At 37.2% G+C, this 27514-nt stretch overlaps 2 protein-coding genes across 3 annotated transcripts; both read left to right on the top strand.

Annotated features, from left to right (window-relative positions):
* Window positions 1-19485: 19485 nt before the first annotated feature.
* LOC127135603 (cycloartenol synthase) lies at window positions 19486-22951 on the top strand. 2 transcript variants are annotated; one of them, XM_051062264.1, is made up of 11 exons: window positions 19486-19889; window positions 20422-20765; window positions 20855-20977; window positions 21064-21162; window positions 21319-21375; window positions 21453-21499; window positions 21578-21721; window positions 21812-22073; window positions 22149-22232; window positions 22317-22464; window positions 22825-22951. In XM_051062264.1, the coding sequence occupies exons 2-10, from the start codon at window positions 20616-20618 to the stop codon at window positions 22452-22454; spliced, it is 1104 nt and encodes a 367-aa protein (XP_050918221.1). In that variant the 5' UTR covers window positions 19486-19889; window positions 20422-20615; the 3' UTR covers window positions 22455-22464; window positions 22825-22951. The 2 variants fall into 2 exon arrangements, with proteins under 2 accessions (XP_050918221.1, XP_050918222.1); XM_051062265.1 differs by having other exon boundaries at window positions 22790-22920.
* Window positions 22484-27298, top strand: LOC127137749 (cysteine-rich receptor-like protein kinase 10; the record flags this gene model as incomplete). The annotated part of the gene is made up of 7 exons (XM_051064176.1): window positions 22484-23017; window positions 23092-23193; window positions 23317-23444; window positions 23524-23734; window positions 23877-24066; window positions 24108-24126; window positions 26726-27298. Coding segments are annotated over exons 1-7 (1473 nt in total), but the record flags the coding sequence as incomplete, so codon positions are not given.
* Between the last annotated feature and the right edge of the window lie 216 nt (window positions 27299-27514).

The following is a 27514-nucleotide window of genomic DNA, read 5'->3' on the forward strand; positions in this document are numbered from 1 at the left end:
ACAAGCGTACTTTTCTTATGGCGGTTGCACAAGACGGCAACATCAATGTATTTCCCATTGTCTTTGCTCTGGTTAAAGGTGAAACAGATGGTGGATGGGGTTTCTTTCTTCGACATCTCAGAACACATGTGGCTCCACAAGCCAATCTCTGTTTGATTTCTGATAGACATGCTGCCATTGAGAGTGCCCACAACAACTATGACAACGGATGGTATGATCCTCCTTCTACCCATGTCTATTGCATTAGACATATTGCACAAACTTCATGGGTGCAATAAAAGATAAGAATCTGCGCAAGAAGGTGGTGAATGATGGATATGCTCTAACTCAGCCGTCATTTCAATATTATCGTGATGAAATTAGACTATCTAATGAAGACGCAAGAAGATGGCTGAATAACATACCAGTAGAGCAATGCACAAGGGCATTTGACAGAGGTTGTTGATGGGGCCACATGACAACAAATCTTGTGGAATGCATGAACGGGGTATTCAAAGGAATTAGAAATCTGCCAATAACTACATTGGTCAGATCGACCTATTATAGGTTGGCTTCTACGTTCGCAACCAGAGGTGAAAGATGGAGTGCGGTGTTAATGTCTGTGCAAGTATTCAGTGAGTGTTGCATGAAAGTTATGAAAGAGGAGAGCATCAAAGCTAGCACACACACTGTAACAGTCTTTGACTATCATAGGCAAAATTTCAGCGTCCAGGAAATAATGGACCACAACGAGGGGAGACCAAATTTAGCCTATGATGTTAGACTAAACAGAAGTTGGTGCAACTGTGGAAAATTCTAGGCCTTTCGCATTCCTTGCTCCCATATCATTGCAGCATACGCATATACTCGTCAAGACGCTTACAGCCATTTATCTTATGTGTACAAGGTCGTCACCGTCATGACTGTATATAATAAAAGCTTCTCGGTGCTACCAATTGAGGAATACGAGCCTGCGCACGAAGGTGACATAGTTTGGCACAATGACGAGATGCGTAGAAAGAAAAAAGGAAGGCCAAACAGCACATGTATCAGGACAGAAATGGATTTGACAGATAAAATGATAAGATTATGTAGTATCTGTTGTCAACCAAGACACAACTAGGACAACTGTCCCAATCGAGGAGCATCATCTAGGTCATAATCTTTTTGTAACATTGTTTTTTTTAACCTTCAATTATTATATATCATAAAGTTTTTGTTACAACGAGGTTGACAACAAACATCATTACAAAATAAGCTAACTAAAAATGGAATATTTCTGTAGCGGGGTTTTCGTTACCTTTAGGTTTATTGACTAAAGCAAAAGTCAACATACAATTCGAGTCGCCACCGCACTTTTATTTGTCCAAAGGAAAGGCTAAAAAGCGAACAAAAGCCAAGGTAATAAGTTTTTCAAATCAAAAACTAATAAAAATGTCAGAGATCTAGGTAAGGGGGTTGGTTATGAGATGGGAAGGTTTTACGCATCCAAAACATCCTTAGTACTCTAAGGGAACCCTTTTTGAAAACATGTATTGTAGGTTGGTATTTGTGAAAAGATTTGTGAAAAAGATTGGAGGGATGAGAAGAGAATAGATTATATTTACAAATTTTGTTGTTTGAATGGATAAACCCATTGCCTACGTACCATCACAAAGGAGGTTCAAAACCTCGTAGTTTGGGGTAAAAATCTCAAAGATTGGTGAATTGATTTGACCAAAAGCCTTATGGTCTTTTGTTATCAAAGGGAGAAAACTCAACCTAAACCAACAATTCACCACGTGAGGAAGGCTTCAACATGCTAGTGAGGGGTTAACCCTATAATAAGCATGGAAGACTTATAATCCAACCACTAAGGATGAGGTGAGATTTACATCAACCACTATGATAACTCAAACCTATGACTAATGTTTATTAAAAGGTTTTAATAAGGTGGCCATTGGAACCACACAAAAAAAACTTGAAATGAGTTATATTTACAAGTTAGATTTATTTACAAAATGAAGTCAAAGTTGGATTAAAGTTCATTCACAATGAGTATTTATGAAAAGAGTTTGAAAAATTCAAAGGCTTAAGGCCTAGGTTTCTAATTTGAAACAAAATCAAAGTTTAGAAAAAGATTTTTGGCTTGGTTAGAGTGGGGAGAAGAAGATAAGGGCTAGTCCTAATGCATACAAAGATAAGAGGGAAAAGATAAACCCTTGGAGTTCCTTTTCTTGAAATCATAGAGATGATTCAAGATGCTCCGTGCCTTTGGACTTGGCAAATAACAAGCAATCACACAATTGAATTCAAGCTCCTAAGATCTCTATTTGGCTTGTCTCTTAATTTTGCTACTCATGACAATGGTCCTCTTTTCACAATCTCAAGATGGAATCCCTATCACACAAGAGCAAACATCAAAAAGTTCACAACACAATAAGGGAAATGGACAAAGAATAAGTTTGGATGAGAAGTCCTTTAAGATCAACTTTGAATTTTAGCATTCTAAAGGCATGAGGCCTAGTTGCTCTTCAACAAATTTAGCATTCTAAAGGCATGAGGCCTAGTTGCTCTTGAACTCCTTTAAGCATAGGTAAGTCCTAATTTTAAGCCCTTTCTCCTTTTACATTTGGTTCACACAAAACAAAACTCAAAGCAAACACAAGATAGCAATATATTTATATACCATAATGGGCTCAAATGAGCAAAAGAAAAATGACATAAACATAAAATATGTGCTCAAGTGAGCAAAAGGAAAAGCAATATGAATAAATGAGCAAGAAATAAATGGCATTAAAAGTAAAGGGCAAGAAATTAAATGCTCAAATTGAAGTTAGTAATTAGTGAAGTTATGTTAGCTTGTCATAAGACAATGTAGCGCTATGTTAAGCAATCGTAAGTGGACTAATGTAGTAGTCACACCTATCTGAGGCCGGTCAATAAAATATAGGCAAAGAACACAAGTTAGAGATCATGACTAGTAAGCCAAGCTCCATAAACTTGCCATGCCAAAACAAAAGGGGAAGGGCCTTGTATGGACTTTAGGTTATTTGCTTGACCAAGAAGCAACCTATCTTGGACACAAAACAACTCACTTGATCATGGATCAAGTTGAGTTTAATTTGGATCAAAGAAGATTAAACCTCTCATTTGTCAAGACCAACCATAAGACATTAACTCATTGGCCAATTATGAAAAGAATGGGATGAAGAAGAAAGGGAATGGAAAAGAAGACTAATATCAAGTCCAATTGATCAAATGTGAATCAAATCATCATCAATCAATATCAAACAGAAAAGAAATGAAGATTACAAGTTAACAAGTCAACAATAATTTTTTGGTATTTTTTGAATTAAAATAAAAGGCAAATAAAAAATAATCAAATAAGGTCAAACCTCAAATTCAATTCAAATCAACTTCAACAAGTCCAATTAAATTCTCATAGGTCTAACATGGTCAAACAAGCTTTGACTATTTTTCTCAATAATTTTTGAAACCAGAAAGCAACTAAAAAACAATTAAAAACAATTAAAAATAGCACAAAATGGATTAAAATCTCAAATAAATCTCAAATCAAATAAGAAATTGATGAGACTATTTTTCATTGACTTATCATGATCCATAAATGCTAGGAAAATATTTTTGGATTTTTCAAATATCAGAAAATATTTTAAAATGAATTTAAACTATTAAAAACCAAATCATTCACAAAAAATATTAAATGTAGACACAAAAATAATTAAAAATCAAAATGTGAAACTAGATTTTTCAAGAAAAGTTTTGGAGTTGTTCTCATATTTTTATGACTTCAAATAAATTTTTTATGAATTTTTGAAAATCAATTGAATTAACTGAAAATAAAAGAAAGTAGAAATAAATGAAAAATGCGCAGCCACTGGATGAGGTTCATTAATTGACGTGGCAACCAAGAACGGTCCAGATGTGAGGGCGCATAGTGTGATCAAGTCAAACGCATGGTAAAATGAATTAAATGAAGTACACATAATGGATGCACACGATTAAAACGTGAGAACCAAATCCAAAGGCTGTGGATGTGTACACATGGTAATGGTGGTGGAAACCACCATCTTCTCCGGTGAACCAACCAATTCCGGCCACCAGTTGCAGATAATTTTTTTTAACAAAACTAGAAGACGAGGACATGAAATTGAAGCTTGTGTGATGGAGATCGCCACTGTATCCATGGATATTCCTCACTCTTCCTATATTGAGAGAAATGTGAGGTGGAAGATCATGGTGTATCAATTGTAAATGCACGAAATGGAAAATTGAAACCACCATTGGCTTGACTCAAGTGTGAGGACTTCAGAAAACCACACAAACAAGAGAATACTACATTGAATTGCAAGTTCTAGATCCAAAATGTTTGAAGGTGCACCTCTGAATTGAAGCTCTTTAAGCCACAAAACCTTCAAAATATTGACTCCTATTTACTCTAGGGATGCAGTGGAGATGATAGGCTAAGGAATTGAGCTTTGAAAATCAACTAATGATGTTGAATTTCAAGCTTGAAAGTGAGAAAAATTTCTAGAAAATTCCTTTGGTATGGCTATGGTTTCACTGCTGCAGCGTTTCAGATCTCCAAAAGGTTGATGAATGAATGAGAATGAGTGTTTATTTATAGCTGAAATTGGTTGTGCATCATGATTCCCTCGTGTGCATGGCATTTGAATATGGATATGCATGCGCCTGTACAGGCGCATGTGAGGCCCAATGATGAGTGCAAAATCATGCTGAGTTCATATGGTATGGATTTGGACGTGCAACTTGGAGGGAACTGGCTTGCATACACAAATTTCATCATGAAATGTCAAAATGCACATAAATGAAGAGCTCTTCGAAACTCACCAATGGTAGGTCAAAAAAAGTAATGTGAGTAATGGTTGGAAATCCCTTGAAACAAGGAAAAAAAGTCATTTGGAGCAAAAATTCATTTGACATTTGGAAATTAATGAAAACTGGCTGTGAAAATTTAGGTACAAAACATGTTTAAGTCACCTTTGAAAATTTTCACCAAAAGTAAGCCTATTCAAACCCCTCTGTTTTAATGATGCAAGCTTCAAATGGAAAAACCTCCAACATAAAAGTTGTATATCCTTTCAAGATGATCAATGTAGACTCAAAGTTTGCATCATTTTGATTTTCCATGACGAAGTTATGGGCATTTGAAGTTAGGTACTTTTTCAAATTCAATGACTTAGGTCCAACATGACCTATAATGTTTTGTATTATCACATGTATTTATTTTAGGATTATGAAATTTTTTCCAACATAAAATTTGAATTAGGAACCTCAAGCTTCCCAATTCATTTGGTCTCACCTCAAAATCTTAAAAATTAAGGAAGTTGTGTCCTTGGTAAGTTGACCAAAAATTAGGGTTTCAGTCAAAATGACCTATAATGTTTTGAAATGAATGATGACCTTCCAAGTTTCAAATGTATTTTTGATGAACATGAAAGTTGTTCATATGGTTCTTAAGAACATTGTTTCTATTGGGGTAATCTTTATTTGACAAACACATCAAAAGTTATATATTAGTGATCCTCAATTTAGTCAGATGACTTGACTGGTCAACTTCTCAAGGCCAAACTTCCAATCTTGATGAATAAATGATTGAGGATCCTCAAAGAGGCTCATATATGCATAAAATGATGAATGAAAGAACTTACCTTAATTAAATTTGATTAGAGGTTGAGATTGCTTCATGGGCAAGGCACAATCAAAGTACAATTGAATTAGGGTTTCCTTGGGAAACAATACTCAAGCCCTTTGGGTTATCTTGATCAAATTGACACATTGAGATACTTGGGAGACACATACTATGATTAGGAGCTTTATTTACCATTGTCATTCTTTTTATCATCTTCATCTAACCATTGCATTGGGCTTAGGAGCCTCCTAGGAGCATTAGAGCACATGATCACTTGAGCTTCAAAACAAAAAGAGTTAGTGACATATTTTTGTGCTTTTGGTTAGTAATCAAATAAAAAAGCAATAATATACACTACAAGCATGCTTGGTGGTCTCAAACCACTCACACAAGTCCAACCCTAGGGTTAAGGAGCCAAACATGTTGTGATCCTTGAGGCAATGCACTTGTGCAATAACATGATGCCATGAGGGATCTTAGGGTCAAAATTAGGGTCTTACAATTTCCAACTGATTACAACAATTAAGGTGATGTCATCTCGGTCGAACATCATTTCCCTAGCATCCTTATCAGTTTTCATTCGTACCCAACCAAAGATATTGTCGAGTATCTCAATACTTCTTATTTTTTTCCTTCTGGTATTTTCCCATCTAACCAATGATCCAGCTCCCCCTTCAGTTGATCAAAAGTAGTGATGTTCCAAAAGAGCACCAGCATCTGAGGTTTGTCTCTCGCATAAATTACCTTTCCGTAGCGGCGACGAACATCAAACATGATTGTCAAATGATGAAATTTGATGTGGAAAAATGATTCACACAACACCTCTATTTATAACAAAAAAAATTCATTTTACACTGAGGTGCCAATCCAATTGGCGCCTCCTTTGTAAAAATACACATGGGCGCCAATTGAATTGGCTACACCATGTGTCCTAGCCAATCCATTTGGCGCCTCCTCCTAAAAGTGGGGTACTTTGGGAATATTTTTGAAAATAGGTTATTTTGGGAATTTTCTTGAAAAATTGGGTTATTTTGGTAAAAAATTATATTAGTAACATTAGATTTTTAGAACATTAGAATTTAATTAGAATATTAGAAATAACTAGAATTAGACTAGAATTTTAGAAATATTAACCTTTAGTTTTTAGGATTTAAAATGGATCAAGATTAGATCCTTTAGAATTAGATTTAATCAATTTGGTTTAGGATTTTGATTTAGCATTTTAGTTGATCGTTGCTTTGTTAGAGATTTGATATCAATATTTTATGGTATGACCATTTTACCCTTTAGGGGTGATTTTGGTGTTTTAGCCATATAACTACATGCTCCCTTAGGAATTTTAACATAGAATTTTAAATCAAGGTTTTTGACTAATCATAACATGCTCCCCTTAGGATAGTTTGATAAATTTCTAACCATTATATTAGGTCCAATTTTAATTGCTAATTAATTCAAACCCTTTGATTTAAATTGATCAAAAGTATTTTTGATCAAGTAAATCCTTTGAACTTGTATAATCCCACAATCTAATTTCAGTGACCAAAAGACCCTTGGTCACTTAATAAGACTTTTTTCTCTAAGCTGTGGAGCTCGAAGCCTCAACTCAAGATTCCCAATCAAGGCATCCTCAGTCACATCAAGCAGTGGATTATGCAAGATAAATCAAAGGTCAACACTTGGTAAACACAATCCAAATTATACAAAATGAGCCTTAAGTAATAGGGAATGATGAGACGGAGTTTCTCCTATCCTTGTCTAGAGCGACTTTGCGTATGGGGCGTAAGCCCCAAATATTTAAAGCATTCTCCCTTATTCATAGACTTTAGTACAATATGAATCGATTAAATTACCAAGTCTTCTTCATGCAAGACAACATCAATACAAGGATCAACAACGAATATTATTCACCAAAAACTTATCAATAAAGAGAAGTATCATGCATTATGAGCCTTAAGTAGTAAGGAATAATGACACGAAGTTTCTCCTATCCTTGTCTAGAGCGACTTTGCATATAAGGCTTAAGCCCCAAATATTCAAAGTGTCCGCCCTTATTCATAGACTTTAGTGTGATTCCTATCAATCGACTATCAAGTCTCTTCTCAATTCATCTCTCCATTCTAATCATTTCAATTAAATCATTCAATCATCTCTTCTTGCCTCCTTAATCACCTAATTTTCAGCCCTAGTGGGTTGAACTACGAAAGCTATGATTTCCTTATTGCATTATAAGGATACTGTAAGACCCTAATTTTGACCCTAAGATCCCTCATGGCATCATATCATTTACTTAGTGCATTGCCTCAAGGATCATAGCATGTTTGGCTCCTTAACCCTAGGGGTGGGACTTGTGTGAGTGGTTTGAGACCACCAAGCATGCTTGTATTATATATTATTGCTTTTATTATTTGTTTACTAACCAAAAGCACAAAAATATGTCACTAACTCTTTCTGTTTTGAAGCTCAAGTGATCATGTGCTCACAATGCTCCTAGGATGCTCCTAAGCTTAATGAAGTGGCTAGATGAAGATGAGAAAAAGCATGACAATGGTCCACAAAGCTCCTAATCATCATATATGTCTCCCAAGTATCTAAATTTGACAATTTGATCAAGATAACCCAAAGGGCTTGAGGATTGTTTCCCAAGGAAACCCTAATTCAATTGTGCTTTGATTGTGCCTTGCTCATGAAGCAACCTCAACTTATGATCAAATTCAATCAAGGGAAGTTCTTTCATTTATAATTTTATGCATATATTATCCTATGTGAGGATCCTAAATCATTCATTCATCAAGATTTGAAGTATGGCCTTGAGAAGTTGACCAGTCAAGTCATCTAACTAAACTGAGGATCACTGAGACACAACTTGTGATGTGTTTGTCATATGGAGATGACACCAAGAGAAATAATGTTCTTACGAACCATATGAACAAATTTAATGTTCATCAAAAATCCATTTGAAACTTGGAAGGTCATCATTCATTTTAAAACATTATAGGTCATTTTGACTGAAACCCTAATTTTGGGTCAACTTTCCAAGGACCTAACTTCCTTATTTTTTATGATTTTGATGTGAGACCAAATGCATTGGAAAACTTAATATTTATACTTCAAATGTTATGTTGGACAAAATTTCATAATCCTAAAAGAAACACATGTGATAATACAAAACATTATAGATCACTTTGGACCTAAGTCATTGAATTTGAAAAATGTCCAACTTCAAGTGCCCATAACTTTCTCATGAAAAATCAAAATGATGCAAACTTTGAGTCTAAATTTATCATATTGGAGAGATCTACAACTTTTATGTTGGAGGTTATTCCATTTTATGCTTTCATCATTGAAACATAAGGGCTTGAAGATGGTTACTTTTGGTAAAAAAAATTCAAAGGTGACCTAGACATGTTTTGTACACAAAACTTCACAGCCAGTTTTCATAAATTTCCAATTACTAAATGAATTTTTCCCAACATTACTTTTGTTCCTTATTTCAAGGGCTTTCCAACCATTACTCACATTAATTTTTTGGACTTTCCATGAGTGAGTTTCGAAGAGCTTAATGTTTATGTGCATTTTTACATTTCACTTTGTAACCTCATGTGCAAGCAAATGCAGCTCCAATTACACGTCCAATTCACTTACATTTGATCTCAGCATGGATTTCCCTTCACTCTTGGGCGTCACATGCGCCTGTACAGGCTCATGCATGGAGAATCCAAATTTCATGCACACGAGCCAAGCATTGCATTGCATCACATTCAGCTATAAATAGAGGTGCCTTGAGCTTCAATTACTAACCACAAGAAGATCTGAAGTGTTGCTAGATTGAAAACCAAACCCTCACCAAAAGGAATTTTCAGTTTTCTATTTCATTTTCAAGCTTGAATTTCAACATCATTAGTTGATCTTCACAGCTCAATTCCTTAACCTTGCATCCTCATCACACTTCCAGAGCAAGATTGAATCAAAAGCTTGGAGAATTCGTGTTATTTGAAGCTGCATTTCAGAGGTAGAACCTCAATTTTTCTTGATCTAGATCTTGCAATATAATGTGAATTCCTTTGGTTTTTGTTGTTTTCTGAAGTCCTCAAGCATGAGGCAGACCAGTGGTGGTCTCAATTTTGCAAATCGTGTCATTTCAGATCAAGCACCATGATCTTCAAGCTCAGGTTTCTCTTTAAATAGGAACTTTGAGTAGAATCCATGGTTACTGGGGTGATGTACATCACCTTAGCTTCATTTTGATACCTTGCATTTTCATTTTCATTGAGGTTTGATTTCCTGCGTGTGGTGGCCGGATCTGGTTAGATCGCCGGAGAAGATGGTGGTTTCCACCACCATCCCCACGTGGAAGCTTTGGAACCATTAAATCATGCTGAAACGTTATAATCATGGCCCTTGCTTGTTTTGACTTATTTTAAATCTAGATGTAGCGCGCTTGACTTTGGTCTTTCGTGTGACCGCGCCTCTGAACCCTCAGATCATTGCCACGTCAATTAATGAAACCATCTGAGGGCACTGGTTTTTTCTATTTTTTTTATTTCTGTTTTAATTTCATTTAATTCCTTTTATTTTCAAAAATTCATAAATATTTTATTTGAAGTCATAAATATATGAGACCAATGTTAAAAATTTTCTTGAAAAATCTAGTTTCATATTTTGATTTTTAATTATTTTTATGACTTCATTTAATATTTTTGTGAATTATTTGGTTTTTAATAGTTTTAATTCATTTTAAAATACTTTTTGATATTTGAAAAATCCAAAAATATTTTCTTAACACATATGGATCATGATAAATCAATGAAAAATAGTCTCATCAATTTCTTAATTGATTTGAGATTTTAATTCATTTGTGTTATTTTTCATTGTTTTTAATTGTTTTAAAATAGTTTCTGATTTCAAAAATTATTGAAAAAATTTGTCAAAGCTTGTTTGACCATGTTAGACCTATGAGAATTTAATTGGACTTATTGAAGTTGATTTGAATTGAATTTGAGGTTTGACCATATTTTGTTTATTTTATTTTACATTTTATTTTTAATTCAAAATACCAAAAAAAATATGTTTGACTTTTTGACTTGTGACCTTCATTTCTCTTCTGTTTAGTATTGGTTGATGATGATTTGATTCACTTTTGACCAATTGTGTTTGACATTTGAATTCTCTTTCATTTCATTTCATCTTCATCTTCATCTCTTTCTTTTTATTTTTTGGCCAATGAGTTAATGTCTTATGGTTGGTCTTGACAAATGAGAGGTTTAACCTTCTTTGATCCAAATCAAACTCAACTTGATCCAAGATCAAGTGAGTTGCTTTGTGTCCAAGATAGGTTGCTTCTTGGTCAAGCAAAAAAACCTAAAGTCCATATAAGGCCTTTCTCTTTTCTTTTGGCATGGCAAGTTTTAGGAGCTTGGCTTACTAGTCATGATCTCTAACTTGTGTTTATTTGCCTATAATTTTATTGACCGGCCTCAGATAGGTGTGACTACTACATTAGTCCACTTACGATTGCTTAACATAGCGCTAAATTGTCTTATGACAAACTAACATAACTTCACTAATTACTAATTTTAATTTGAGCATTTAATTTCTTGCAATTTTCTTGCTCATTTATTCATATTGCTTTTCATTTTGCTCACTTGAGCACATATTTTATGTTTATGCCATTTTCCTTTTGCTCATTTGAGCTCATTATTGTATATAAATATATTGTTGTTTTGTGTTGGTTTTGCTTTTGTTTTGTGTGAACCTAATGCAAAAAGGAGAAAGGACTTAGAATTAGGACTTACCTATGCTTAAAGGAGTTCAAAAGCAACTAGGCCTCATGTCTTTAGAATGCTAAATTTGTTGAAGAGCAACTAGGCCTCATGCCTTTAGAATGCTAAATTTCAAAGTTGACTTCAAAGGACTTCTATTCCAAACTTATTCTTTGTCCATTCCTCTTATTGTGTTGTGAACTTTTTGATGTTTGATCTTGTGTGATAGGGATTCCATCTTGAGATAGTAAGGAGGACAATTGTCATGAGTAGCCAAGTCAAGAGAGACAAGGCAAATGGAGATCATAGGAGCTTGAATCTAAAATTGTTTGATGCTTGATTGTGTGTGCTAAGTCCAAAGGAAAGGAGCATCTTGAATCATCTCTATGATTTCAAGAAAAGGAACTCCAAGGGTTTTATCTTTTTCCTCTTATCTTTGTATGCTTTAGGACTAGCCATTCTCTTCTTCTCTCCACTCTAACCCAAGCCAAATTCTTTTTGTGCAAACTTTAACTTTGTTTCAAATTAGAAACCTAGGCATAATGCCTTTGACTTTTCAAAAATATTTTCATTAATACTCAATGGCCAACTTCGCATCATTGTCCTAAACCATGCTCAATGGCCAACTTCTCATCATTGTAGGACGCAAATGAAGAAGGTCCTTTCCTTGAAGGCTCAGCAATAGATAAGGCTTGGAACGGAGTCCCAACCTCATCCTCAACGTCTATGTAGGAAAAGGAAGACAAATGGCTTACCAAGAGAGCCTTCTCTCCCCCTATCACCACCAACTTCTTATTCTTGACGAATTTTAACTTTTGGTGTAGAGTGGGTGTCACGGCGCCTGCCTCGTGAATACATGGTCTTCCAAGCAAGCAGCTATATGATGGGTGAATATCCATGACCTGGAAAATGATCTGGAAGTCACTAGGAACAATCTTGATTAGGAGTTCAACTTCGCCAATCACAGTTTTCTGCGATCCATCAAAAGCTTTAACAACCACTCCACTCTACCTCATGAGAGGCCCCTGATAAGATAGTTTGGCCAGAGTAGATTTTGGCAACACATTGAGCGATGATCCTATGTCTACCAACACATTAGACAACGCATCATCCTTGCAATTTATTGAAATGTGTAAAGCCAAGTTGTGGTCTTTTCCCTCCTCAGGAAGATCAGCATCGCAAAGGCTCAAATTGTTACAAGCAATTATGTTTGCAACAATGCTATCAAACTGTTCAATTGTGACATCGTGATCCACGTATGCCACGTCCAACACCCTTTTCAAAGCTTCGCGGTGTGGCTCAGAATTCATCAACAAAGATAGGACAAATATCATTAATGGAGTTTGAAACAGCTGATCAACAACATTATACTCGCTCCTTTTGATGAGCCTTAGCATCTCATCACAATCCTCTTTCAGAATGCCATTCTGGCCAACGGGGACATGAGCTTTAGCTGATTTATCAACAACAAGTGTCGGATTCGGAGAAGAAGAAGTCCCCACAGGATTGGCAGAATTATCAACAGTAGCTCTTCTCATGTCATCCTGGGGTTTCGGCGGCGTCGAGAAAACACGACCACTGTGGGTCACACCACTGACATCAGATATACTCACAACAGAAGTGGAGGGCAACGACACCTCATTCCCATCTTCTAACGCAACTGTGTTATATCTGTAGGGAACAGCTTTATCTGAAGAATACGGGACTGGGCCCACTGGCTTGATTATAAGAGATGGAGAAACCTTCTTCTTGCTGCCATCATATCTGACAACAATAGGTTCTGGTATTCTGAAAACAGGGGATATAACATTCACTTCATCCTCATCACGATTCTGAAGTATCTCAATCATACCCTGATCCAACATCTCTTGGATGTCCTTCCTGATTTGGCGGCATCCTCTCTCGTTGATAGTGCACACACGGCAGCTGTCATGGTCATGCTCGTAATGACTGTATCCACATAACAGTCTATACATCTCGACTAAAGATTGCTGATATGACTAACATACAAGACTTTATACTTTCCAGGGCAACCCTGGACCATGTTTGTTGCAGCTCTCCCATTCTCGGGCAATGGGTTCTTCTTAACATTCGGACATACGCCCTCGAAAAACAAAATCCCATTTCTAACAAGGTCTTGCACCTTGGTCTTCAGGGGATAACAGTTCTCCACATCATTTCTGGGAGCACCGGAATGATATACACAATGTAGCTTAGGCTTGTACCACCACTGAGGGTTGGTCGGTACAGCGGGTGGGTCACGTGGAGTGATTAGCTTTCTATCAATCAAAGACGGATATAGTTCAGCATAGGTCATTGGAATTGGATCAAAAGTGACCCTCTTCCTATCGTAGATGGTACTGGTATTGTTGTTATTTCGAGGCAGGTAGGCTTGCTGTTGCGGATGATGCTGTTGTTGATAATGTTGTTGTTGTTGATGATGATGTTGAGCTTCCCGGAAGGCAGGTGCTATATGAGTCACCTGGTGCTGGTTACTGGCAGGGCGAACAGTCTTCCTCTTCACAGAGGGTCTTCGTTTGATATGGGAAGACACAACATGTTCCTCCCCCTCCTTCTTCTTTGAAAATCCCCCATAACGCTTTGCAGAAGAGCCTTCATCTCTGGATAGACGTCCTTCTCGGACTCCTTCCTCTAGCCTTATTCCCATGTTCACCATTTCGGTGAAGTCCTAGGGAGCACTAACAATCATCCTCTCATAATAAAATGAACTCAAGGTCTTCAGAAAGATCTTGGTCATTTCCTTCTCTTCGAGTGGGGGCACAATTTGTGCGGCCAACTCACGCCACCTCTGGGCGTCCTCCTTGAACGTTTCCTTCTCCTTCTGGGACATAGCCCTCAGCTGATCCCTATCGGGAGCCATATCAATATTGTATTTGTACTGCTTGACGAAAGCTTCGCCAAGGTCGTTGAAGGAGCGGATGTTCGCACTATCCAGACCCATATACCATCTGAGTGCGGCACCTGACAGGCTGTCCTGGAAATAGTGGATGGGGAGTTGATCATTCTCTGTCTGAGTTGACATCTTGCGTGCGTACATCACAAGATGGCTGAGAGGGCAAGTGTTGCCTTTGTACTTTTCAAAGTCAGGCACTTTGAATTTGATAGGGATCTTGACATTGGGCACATAGCACAACTCAGCAGCAGACTTACCGAAGAGGTCCTTCCCTCTCAGAGTCTTCAGTTCCTTGCGCAAATCAAGGAGTTTGTCATTCATAGCATCCAGATGGCTCAGAATGATAAATGATGTCTTCGACTCTCGGTAACGTGTGCACAACGGGAGGTGGCACAGCAAGGACCGGGCTAGATGTCGGTTGAGAAGCAAAGGTCGGAGCAAAACCCTCGGGCATGAAGTTTGCGGTCATTCCCTAGGGAAACCTGGCTGGCATAGTTGGCGGAGCGAAATGAGCAGTGGCGGCAGGCACATGGGAGGGGTTGCAGGTGTTGGAGATGACTGGCTCTGAGCAGCCAGCACTGACTCCATTATGGTAGTCAGCCTAGCTACTTCCTGTTGGTGTAAGCCCTAGAGGCCAATACTTTTGGTACTTGTATCGAATTATTTATTAATAATAAAAGGTTTTTTCTTTATTATGTTTGTTTAATAAAGTCCCTAGAATAGCTAGTCCATTTAATGTATCAAGTGTGACTTAATCATGAGATCACATTAAACATAAGGACACTATTCTTAAAGTATCCGTAGTCGAGCTTTATTGTGAAGTGGGATAACATTAAAGCATGAAGACTATTATGTTTATAGACTGATGATCACATCTCATGGATCATGGATAAGGAGTTATCAAGTCTCAAACATAGGTATGAATATTAAGAGTAATATTTATACCGGATTGATCCGCTATGAGAATACTATATAGAAAGTTATGCAAAGTGTCATAAGTTATTCTCATGGTGATAATGATGTATACCACTCTTCGACCTGAAACCACTATGGACCCTAGATGTAGAGTCGAGTGCTTTATTACTGATCAAATATTATCCGTAACTGGATAACCATAAAGACAGTTGATGGGTACTCAACGACGCATGCTAAGGGACATGAGTGACCTAGATGGAATTTGCCCATCCTGCGTAACAGGATAAATGTCTATGGGCCCAATATTGAATTGGACAAGAATGACACGGTCTATGCCTTGTGTTCAATATAGACATAAGGGCAAAAGGGAAATTATACACATAATTATTATCACAGAAGGATTTGTCAGATCACATGACATTTTCGTGTCTTGGGTAGCAGTGATGTGTTGCTAGATACCGCTCACTGTTTATTATGTTAAATACGTGATTTAATATAATTACCAATGCCGCGAAAACCTATAGGGTCACACACAAAGGACGGATTGATGAGAGATAAAGTAATTAAGGAATACCGTAATGTACGGTGCCCTTAAGTGAATTGTAGAACATCGTAAGGTACGGTGTACTTAAGTAGAATACGAAACATGGTAAGGTACCATGAGCTTAAGTGATTTTGGCATATTATAAGATATGGGCCATATACACTTGAGTGGGCTTTTTAGCTTGCAACCCACACAAGTGGTTCTATAAATAGAACCCTTGGGAAGAAGCATTGTCACTCTTGCAATTTCGTTTCTTTCTCTCTCTCACTCAAAGCCTTCATTCATAGCAGCTAGCACTGGGATTGAAGGAATCCATTCGTGTGGATTGAGTAGAGGCGTTGTCATCGTTCAACGTGCGTGATCGCCACAAGAGGTAACGATTCTATCACTGATCATGCCCATTCGTAAGGATCTTTAAAGGAGAAATTTTAAATTCCGCTGAGTTTTGGATCGCCATTCTCCTTCAGTGGTATCAGAGCCACTTACGAAACCATGAATCTGATAACTGTTTTTTTCTGTAATAATACAATTAAAGACAGAATGAATCAAAGAATAAACGAGTAATTAAATCGAGATCGATCAAGTTTTATATATGATATAAGTAATCCTGATGCAAAATACGATATATATGATATATTGTTCCTGTTTCATTCATTCAAACACTTAATGGTTGTTTTCCTTTGAGCGATCAATGGTCGTTTGCTTCTTGATCCGACATTAGTATGGTGAAGCAATGACGTGTTGATCAATCATACTGAATCAACAATCGAGATGTGTTTGACGGTCTGAAATTGGTGCATTAGGGTTAGTGACGGCACAAGGGTTGTGTTGTCAAAGAGTTATGCGATTGGGGTTGTGACTGCACAAGAGTTATGCTTTCTAACAGATTTTCAAACAGTGTTAACCGGTTAACGTATATGGTTAACCGGTTAACGCAAGACGGAATACTGCTTTCTAACAGATTTTCAAACAGTGTTAATCGGTTAACGTCTTTGGTTAACCGGTTAACGCAAGACGGAATACAATTTTCTAACAGTTTTTCAACAGTGTTAACCGGTTAACGCATTTGGTTAACCGGTTAACGTAAGACAGAATACATCCGTTCGGCCAACTCTGCGTAGTGTGATCGGTCGTCGAAATTTAATTTGGTTTTAATTAATTAAAAGAATTAAAATTAATAATAATAATTATGTGTTTATTATTGTTGTCTTGTGGTGATCGGTTATGGCCTTAGTTTTCCTTTATTTTGTTTTGGGTTTTAAAATATGACCTGCGTGTCGTGCCTCTCTTTTAATCTCTCAATGTAACTTCTTTTCTTATCTCACTCCCTCGTATGTAAAACGAGTTTCTTTATGTAATGTAATGTTATGAAGAAAGCATGGAAGTCAGTGCCAAAGGAGGACAACCTTGAATATCTTTTTTGGAGAAGCTTAGATCGTTATTAGGTTAGCTTAGATTCTCTCATTGGCTTGGGAGAACAATTGCGCTAGGGGCCATAACTGTTTCATTATATATGTATGTTGATGCATGTGAATGTATGTTGATGCATGTGAGAGACAATTTATATGATAAATAAGCCGGTGAGATCAGAATAATTGCAAATCCCCTCAAATTAAATATTAAGTTTATGCTTTCCAAGTTTTAACACTCATCAAGACTAGTATCGGATAATGTAGGTTTCGCCTACGCGAGGTGCATGTTCTATATTAGTAAGGTGCGATGGGATAATTGTAATATCCAATTGTTAAAACAATGGGTCAAACTTAACTAAACAAATTATAATAAGATTATATATGTTTAGAAGCAAGAGTTGGAAATGATCCATGTGATGGATTGGAATAAGGAGTTATTCACCCAACTAAAATATTCGAGAGTTGTATTAGATACAATTGGAAGGAGTTCCTACCTAAATAACCTAGTTTTGTGTAATCCGCCTACGTGGACTTAAAACGAAGTGAAATATGGATCTCGACCCACTAGAAAATCTTCCAACGGGATTTTCCGAATCAAATGGTGAGGGTCATTTGTTTTTGAGTAAAATAGTGGGAGCATATTTAATTAAAGGCCTAATTAAATATGTTATTGATACTTATATTTTCATTAATTCTTATGTAGATTACCATGACAACAAACACCTCTAACAACATCTTGCGATCAATCCTTGACAAAGAAAAATTGTCTGGGACAAATTTTCTGGATTGGCACCGAAACCTGAGGATTATCCTCAAACATGATAAAAAGCTGTATGTCTTGGAGAAACCTGTTCCTGAAGAGGAACCTCCTAGTTCTGCACCTAAGGCAGAAAGAGATGCTTATAAGAAGCATGTCGATGATGCCAATGAAACTGCTTGTCTCATGCTAGCTACCATGAACTCAGAATTGCAAAAGCAACATGAGAACATGGCAGCGTTCGATATGATCGAACACCTGAAGATGCTCTATAAAGAGCAAGCAAGGCATGAAAGGTTTGAAGTTTCAAAAGCCCTTTTTCAAGGCAAGTTAGCTGAGGGAGCCCCTGTAGGTTCCCATGTGCTCAAGATGATTGGGTATGTCGAAAACCTTGAGAGATTGGGTTTTCCCCTCGGAAAGGAACTTGCGACTGATTTGATCTTGCAATCGTTGCCAGATAGATTCAGTCAATTTGTCTTAAATTTCAATATGAATGATATGGACAAATCTCTTCCTGAACTGCTCGCCATGTTAAGAACTGCTTAGCAGAATCTGAAGTCAAAAGGGAAGTCCATTCTGATAATCGGAAATGGAAAGAGACAGAACAAAAGGCCCACTAAGCAGGGTGATAAAGGGAAAGGCAAGGAAGTTGCCAAACCCAAACCCACCGTTGCTGCTTTGAAGCCTAGTGGAGGCATAGCAAAAGAAGGCACCTGCTTCCATTGCGGTAAGACCGGACACTGGAAGAGAAACTGCCCAAAGTACCTGGAAGATAAGAAGAATGGAGTAGAGACTTCAACTTCAGGTGTTTTTATTATTGAAATTAATTTATATACTTCTGCATCATGGGTATTAGATACTGGATGCGGTTCTCACATTTGTGCCAATGTGCAGGGACTAAAAAGGAGTAGAGATTTGGCAAAAGGTGAAGTCGACCTACGAGTTGGCAATGGAGCAAAGGTTGCTACTTTAGCCGTAGGAACTTATGTATTGACTTTACCTAGTGGTTTAATAATTCAGTTAGAGAACTGTTATTATGTACCTGCAATTAGCAGGAATATTATTTCCGTTTCTTATTTGGACAAGTTTGGTTTTTCGTTTATAATAAAGAACAATTGTTGCTCAATTTATTTGAATGATATATTCTATGCTACTGCACAAATGAACAATGGATTATATGTCCTTGATCTTGAAATGCCTATTTATAACATTAATACTAAAAGGATGAAACCTAATGAGTTAAATCCAACTTACCTTTGGCATTGTCGATTAGGCCACATACACTACGCCAAAAAGGTTTTTTAACAGCGCATCTTAGACAGCGCTTTTAAAAGAAAGCGCTGTCTAAGGTTAAAATAAAAATAAAACACGGAAAATGTTCTAAAAAAATAATGAAAGCGCTGTCTAAGGGGGGGTCTTAGACAGCGCTTTCTAAAAGCGCTGTCTAAGACCCCCCCTTAGACAGCGCTTTTAGAAAGCGCTTTTAAATATAGACTTTAGTCAGCGCTTTTGAGAAAGCGCTGTTTAAAGTCTTTCAATTAATAAAACTAAAGAGTGGATGGTCTGAAATCTCTTCCCTCCCTCAAATTTTTTAAAACACGCTCTAAAGTAGCCCTCTCCCGCTCCGCCGCGCCGGAGCTCATCGCCGCCAGCGGTAGAGCTCAAAGACAACCTAAACCTTACACCAAACTCTTCGTCTCACCTTGCTAAAAACGAATACCCAAACCAAACAACATAATTCATAAGCACCGGGCTGAATCGAAGAGAGGAACTCAAGAACACTAGATTGGAAAACAAAAATTAAATGATGATGGGTGCAAATCAGAGTCTCAAACAAGGGGGGTTTGAATCCCCATGCAAAACTCTACCTCGTGGTAACTTTGTCTGAGGAAATGGAGGGGTTTGAGGTATTGCTTCGCCGGATAAGAAGACCGGAGCACCACGACGATAACAAAGGTTAGGTCAATTCACTTTGTATCTTTTCTTTATGTATTTTGTTTCTTCTTCTTCTTCGGTTTCTGAGAGAAAGTGAGTGAGTGTTGAGAGATTTGAGAGAGGTTTGGGTTAGAATTTCTGATGCTGATAACTTGAATTATTTTTGGGGTTTAAGGGTAATGGTGGCTTGCCTTAACTGTTTAGGGTTGCTCCACCTCCTTCTTGCTCTGAGTGTGCTTCTTTTTATAGTGAAAATATTAGGGTTTGGTTTGATTTCTGATAAGGCAAAGCAAAGGGGATAAAAGAGGGTAATGAAATTGTTGTTGCCAAACAATGTTTTCTCCAATGTGTGTTGGCTTCTGAAAAGCAATTGCCCTTGTACTTTGAATGTTCTTCTTGTCTTGTTTTTGACTGATGTGGATTTACTGCGGTGAAAAAGTAAATAGGTGAATTTATGGTTTTTTGTGTTTTTGTGAATTGTGCTTTGAACATTGCTAATGTGGAACGTTAGGGATTGATATTGTTGCATTGATTTTTCTGTGAACTGATGCAGGTTGGCTCATGTTTTTGTGTTGAAAGATGGAATTGTTTGTTGTAGCTTTGTTCTTTGACTCATCTCATGGTGCATTGACCTTGCTTGTTGCAACTTTGATGATGGAATGATATTGTTTTGATGGGCTGCTTTCCCATAGCTTATGGTCCATAGTGTGAGGGAATGAACCTGTTGCAGATGATAGTGTTTTATTCATGGCTGAGGATGGAATGAAAATGCAGGGATATAATGGTTCTCAATGTTGGGATGTTGCTTTATCTGTTCAAGCTATTTTGGCTACTAAACTTGATGATGAATACGGTTCGATGCTTAAGAAAGCTAATAATTTTATAACACACTCACAGGTAATATTGTTGTATTTTCAGTAAAAGTTCTTAACCTTAAGAAAGTAACTAAGATAAACATATGAAAATAAAGTATTTTGTTTTTGAAGGTGACAATGAACAGGTCCGGCGATAGTAATAGCTGGTATCGCCACATTTCGAAAGGTGGTTGGCCTTTCTCAACTCAAGACAATGGTTGGTCTGTATCAGATTGTACTGCAGAAGGCTTGAAGGTCACACAAACCTATATTTCAATCACCTAAACTCTTTTGATTTAAATTTGAGAGAACCACATATCTTTTCTCTATGGTATTTTCAGGCAGCCATTTTGTTGTCAAACCTGTCATTTGAGACTGTTGGGAATGCAATGGAAACCGAACAGTTCTGCGATGCGGTCAATTTTATTTTATCCCTGCAGGTATATGTTTGGATTAGGATGGAGTAATTAAAAACTCTAAACAATTTAAATACTTTCAGGAATAAAAAGAATGGTTTTGTTAAAATTTAATTAGAACTTCAACAGTTCAACCACATGGCTTAATCATTTTGGTCCTCCACATTAAATATATTCCAGAATAGAAATGGTGGATTTGCATCCTATGAGCTCACAAGATCATATGCATGGCTGGAGGTACAGTTGATTACTTTCTCTAGTTACTTTAGATTCAATTCTTAAATGATTTGACACTTTATTCGTTTCTGTCACAGAAACTAAATCCAACTGAAACATTTGAAGATATCGCCATTGATTATCAGTATGTACCTCACATTGACACATTTTCTTGTAATGTTTTCTATGTCGTTCGAATTTGTAAAAAATGAGTCTGTTATAGGTATGTAGAATGCACATCAGCAGCGATTCAAAGTCTCACCTTATTCGCTCAACGATATCCGCGGCACAGGAAGGTGGAAATAGAGACCTGCATTGCCAAGGCTGCAGACTTCATTGAAAGCATACAGCTAGCCGATGGCTCATGGTTTGGTTTGGTTTGCTTTACTAGTCCAAGAACTTAATTACTCGACAAAAACGGTTTCGAAATGATTTTAGTTAATGAACAAAATTATAGGTATGGATCATGGGGAGTATGCTTTACATATGGGACATGGTTTGGAATAAGTGGGCTTATAGGTGCAGGTAAGAGGTACAAAGACAGCAAAAGCATTAGAAAGGCGTGCGAGTTTTTGCTTTCGAAACAACACAAGATTTCTGGTGGATGGGGTGAGAGCTATCTTTCATGCCAATACAAGGTATACACAAACCTGGAAGGAGATAAGTCTCATGTAGTGAACACTGCTTGGGCTATGTTGGCACTAATTGAAGCAGGCCAGGTAACATGAAACTAATTGAGCTAAATGCTGAGATTTGTTTACAACTAAGAGCGTTATCGATATTTTATGGTATAGGCGGAAAGAGATCCCGCTCCGTTGCATCGTGCGGCCAAGGTTTTGATCAATTCACAAATGGAAAACGGGGAGTTTCCTCAACAGGTAACAATGAACATCTGTTGCTATGCAGTAGACATGTAGTGCATACTGATGAGAGATAGCTGATAAGATACATGTTTTGTGCAGGAAATAATGGGAAACTTCAACAAGAATTGTACTATAAATTACTCAGCATACAGAAACATTTTTCCTATATGGGCTCTTGGTGAATATCGAAGTCGGGTACTGCTTTGTCTCGACAAAAAGTCGAGAGCAACTGCATAATAGAAATAAGGTAAAGAAACAAATGTCTATATTGTTTTACTTGTGATGTTTTTATCATTGAAAGATATCTGATTTGGAGAAATTAGCAAACAGTTTAGAGGGATTTGAATGATTTTAGTTCTAGTTTATAGCCAATAAGCTTAATCTTTTGTTTAGAAAAAACGTGGAAACTATACTTTCAAATTGGTCTTCTGAAATCTCCAATGACAGTAAAATTAGCTTTTTTTACGGTAATGTCCAATGCTAAGCTTCTGTTGTGAATAAAATATTGAATAATCTTACTGAGATAGCGTCTTTTAATGTTTCCACGAACATGTATGCTACTGGAAAAGTAGCTTTCGAAGATAAGACAGTATATGCTTTAGTGCAGTGTACAAGAGATTTATCAGCCAATGATTGCAGTAAGTGTCTGCAAAGTGCTATTGGAGATATACCAGGTTGTTGCTATGCCTCCATTGGTGCACGAGTTTGGAGTCGTAGCTGTTATTTAAGATATGAGTTTTATCCATTTTATCTCGGTGAAACAGAATCCACAAGTTCTTCAACTAACCAAGGAGGGAAAAGTAAGCATTTCTTAAGTTTCAACACTGTTCTTTAACATTCTGTCAAAACCTGTTTTGATTGATTTTTTATGCAGATAAATCAAGCAAAATATGGATGATTACTGCTATTGCAGTTGGGGTAGTCTTGGTGATAATAATTATCATTTTCTACTTATGCTTTATCAGAAATTGGCAAAGTAAGTTGTTTGATTTATCATCTTTTATCAAGCCCTCAAGCTTATTTTTTCTTTGAGATGAATCTTCATCTTTTTTATCCTGTGTTTTGTAACAGTTCTAATTCATTTGTTTCTTGTAATTAGGAAAGAACGGACAAGGTAATATATCTAATGATTTCCCTTTTATTGATATTGGTTCTCTTTGCGTGGCTACCAAAAACTTCTCCGATTCAAATAAGCTCGGGCAAGGTGGATTTGGTCCTGTTTACAAGGTATATAGAATTCAAGTTTATTCACATTTTTTGTATGAACGATTATCATCGTATGGAAGTTTTGTTTCTTTATTTGCAGGGTATACTTAGTGATGGCATGGAAGTGGCAATCAAGAGGCTCTCAACTTGTTCTGAGCAGGGTTCAGAAGAATTCATTAATGAGGTTATGTTGATATTGAAACTTCAACACAAAAATCTTGTAAAGCTTCTAGGATTTTGTGTCGATGGAGAAGAGAAGCTTCTTGTTTATGAATATTTGCCCAATGGTAGCCTTGATGTCGTCCTTTTTGGTACGTAGTATATTCCAATTTTCACCGTTTTTTAGGATTATATTTATCAAATTCGGTACTCATGTGTTTACAACACTCACATACGTTGCGCATCAACCAACTGCGCTAGACCCTAATGTTTCTTACATTTCTGTTGATCCAGAGAAAAGTGCACATCTTGATTGGACCAAACGAGTTGATATAATAAATGGAATAGCAAGAGGCGTTCTCTATCTTCATGAAGATTCTAGACTTCAAATAATACATAGAGATCTAAAAGCAAGTAACATATTGTTGGACTGTGACATGAATCCAAAGATTTCTGTTACTCCAAAAGCACTTCTAGTCTACTAGCTTATGTATGTGTCCATAAATTTGTTTGTTCATGATAAAGCTCAATGTTAAAGCTCAATGTTTGTTCATAAATTTGTGTAATTAATGTGTACATTTGTAGTATATGTTATGACTTGTAAATGTGTACATAAATTTGTATATATTTTGATACATTTAAGGCAAAATTGGTTTGAATTGGTATATATATATATTTGTTAGCCAAAAATTGGTAGAAAAAAGGCCAAAATGGCATATATAAAATGTGATAATTGTCTGTCAAAATCTGGTTGAAAACAGGTAGAAATTCTGGTTTATAAACCTGGAAAAAATGTGGTTTAAAACAAAAGTTTCAAAAATTTTCGTATACCTTAGACAGCGCTTTTGTAAAAAGCGCTGTCTAAGGGGGGGATTAGACAGCGCTTTTGCCTAAAGCGCTGTCTAAGGGGGGGGCTTAGACAGCGCTTTTTGAAAAGCGCTGTCTAAGGTATACCTAAAAAATTAAAATAGGAGGGTCTTAGAAAGCGCTTTTGGCCAAAGCGCTGTCTAAGGGGGGGGGGGCTTAGACAGCGCTTTTAAGATTTAAAAAAGCGCTGTCTAAACCTTTAGCAGCGGAGGTTTAGACAGCGCTTTAAAGCGCTGTCTAAGGCTAAAAAAAGCGCTGTCTAAGGTCTTGTTTGTTGTAGTGATAAATGAGAAACGCATTTCCAAACTCCATAAAGATGGACTCTTGGACTCTTTTGACTATGAATCATATGAGACATGCAGATCTGGTTTAATTGGAAAGATGAAAAAGTCTCCATTCACAGGAAAAGGTGAAAGAGCTAATGATCTTCTGGCCCTCATACATACTGATGTATGTGGACCACTGAACATACCAGCCAGAGGAGGTTTTCAGTACTTCATCACATTTACTGATGATTTCAGTAGATATGGTTATGTGTATTTAATGAAACATAAATCAGAGTACTTTGAAAAGTTCAAGGAATTCAAGAATGAAGTACAAAACCAACTAGGTAAGAATATTAAAACTCTTCGATCAGATCGAGGTGGTGAGTATTTAAGCCTAGAGTTTGATGACCATCTGAAAGAGTATGGGATCCTATCCCAACTTACTCCTCCTGGAACACCCCAATGGAATGGTGTATCTGAGAGAAGAAATCGAACCCTGTTAGATATGGTCCGATCCATGATGAGTCACGCCGATCTTCCAAACTCCTTTTGGGGACATGCACTATTGACAGCATCTCCGTGTTCCATCCAAAAAGGTTGAGAAGACACCATATGAGATATTGGAGTGGTAAGAAACCACATATGTCTTACATGAATATTTGGGGTTGCGAAGTTTATGTGAAACGACAAATTTCAACTAAGCTTGAGCCCAAATCTGACAAATGCTTATTTGTGGGGTATCCTAAAGAAACAAGAGGGTATTACTTCTACAATCCTTCAGAGGGGAAAGTGTTTGTCGCTCGAACTGGTGTTTTCCTAGAAAAGGATTTTATTTCCAAAGGAATCAGTGGGAGGAAAGTAGAGCTTGAAGAAATTCAAGAATCACAAAGCATCGATACACCTATGGAGGAATTAGAGCAGGAAACACAAGTAGTTGTGGAAGAGCAACCTGCTCAAGTAGAACAAGACCAGCGTAGGTCAAGCAGGATATGTCACCTACTTGAGAGATATCGATATCTCATAACAGATCAAGGTGATGTATTACTCATGGATCAAGATGAGCCTGTGACCTACCAAGAGGCCATAACAGGTCCCGAGTCTGAGAAGTGGCTAGAAGCCATGAAATCTGAAATGAATTCCATGTATACAAACCAAGTTTGGACCTTGGTAGAGCCTCCTGTAGGAGTTAACCCTATACGATGCAAGTGGGTCTTCAAAAAGAAGATTGACATGGATGGTAAGGTACATACCTATAAGGCAAGACTGGTTGCAAAAGGATATAAACAAATTCATGGGGTTGACTATGATGAAACCTTTTCACCAGTTGCAATGCTTAAATCTGTTCGGATTTTACTTGCTATCGTTGCATATCATGATTATGAAATACGGCAGATGGATGTCAAAACTGCTTTCCTTAATGGGAATCTTCTTGAGGATGTGTACATGACACAACCTGAAGGATTTGACATACCAGAAAGAGCCCAAAAGATATGTAAGTTACAAAGGTCAATCTATGGATTGAAGCAAGCTTCCAGAAGCTGGAATCTTTGTTTTGATGAAACAGTAAAACAATATGGATTCATCAAGAACGAAGATGAGCCTTGTGTCTACAAGAAGGTTAGTGGGAGCATGATCGTGTTCCTGGTATTATATGTAGATGACATATTACTCATTGGAAACGATGTCCCTACCCTGCAACAAGTAAAGTCTTGGTTGGGGAAATGCTTTTCTATGAAGGACCTAGGTGAAGCAGCCTATATATTAGGAATCAGAATCTATAAAGATAGATCACAAAAACTGCTTGGCCTAAGTCAGAGTACGTACATAGACAAAGTGCTGAGATGCTTTAACATGCATGATTCCAAGAAAGGATTCATACCTATGCAACATGGTCTGTGTCTGTCAAAAACACAATCCCCTTCAACTAAGGAAGAAAGGGATCGCATGAATAAGATTCCATATGCATCTGCAATGGGATCTATCATGTATGCCATGTTATGTACTCGACCAGATGTCTCGTATGCTTTAAGTGCAACGAGTAGGTACCAATCTGATCCTGGTGATGCCCATTGGGTAGCTGTCAAGAATATCCTTAAGTATTTGAGAAGGACTAAGGACTCATTCTTGATATATGGAGGTCAAGAAGAGTTGGCTATAATTGGATACACCGATGCTACCTTCCAGACAGATAAGGATGACTTTAGATCACAATCTGGTTATGTGTTTTGCTTAAACGGTGGCGTTGTGAGCTGGAAAAGTTCAAAGCAAGATACAGTCGTTGATTCTACAATCAAGGCCGAGTATATTGTTGCCTCAAGTGTAGAAAAGGAAGCCGTTTGGATCAAAAAGTTCATTAGTGAACTTGACATAGTTCCTAGAATTATGGATCCCATTGGTCTCTATTGTGATAACAATGGTGCTATCGCACAAGCTAAGGAGCCTAGATCTCACCAACGATCCAAACACATACTTAGGCGTTATCACCTCATTCGAGAGATAATAGATAGAGGAGATGTGAAAATATGCAGAGTACCCACACTTGACAATATTGCTGACCCACTGACAAAGCCTCTTGCGCAGCAGAAGCATGATGGCCATACTAGATCTATGGGCATTAGGGGTATGCCTGATTGACTCTAGTGCTAGTGGGAGATTGTTGGTGTAAGCCCTAGAGGCCAATACTTTTGGTACTTGTATCAAATTATTTATTAATAATAAAAGGCTTTTTCTTTATTATGTTTGTTTAATAAAGTCCCTAGAATAGCTAGTGCGTTTAATGTATCAAGTGTGACTTAATCA

Source organism: Lathyrus oleraceus, chromosome 4, assembly GCF_024323335.1.
Source record: "Lathyrus oleraceus cultivar Zhongwan6 chromosome 4, CAAS_Psat_ZW6_1.0, whole genome shotgun sequence".
Taxonomy (NCBI): Eukaryota; Viridiplantae; Streptophyta; class Magnoliopsida; order Fabales; family Fabaceae; genus Lathyrus; species Lathyrus oleraceus.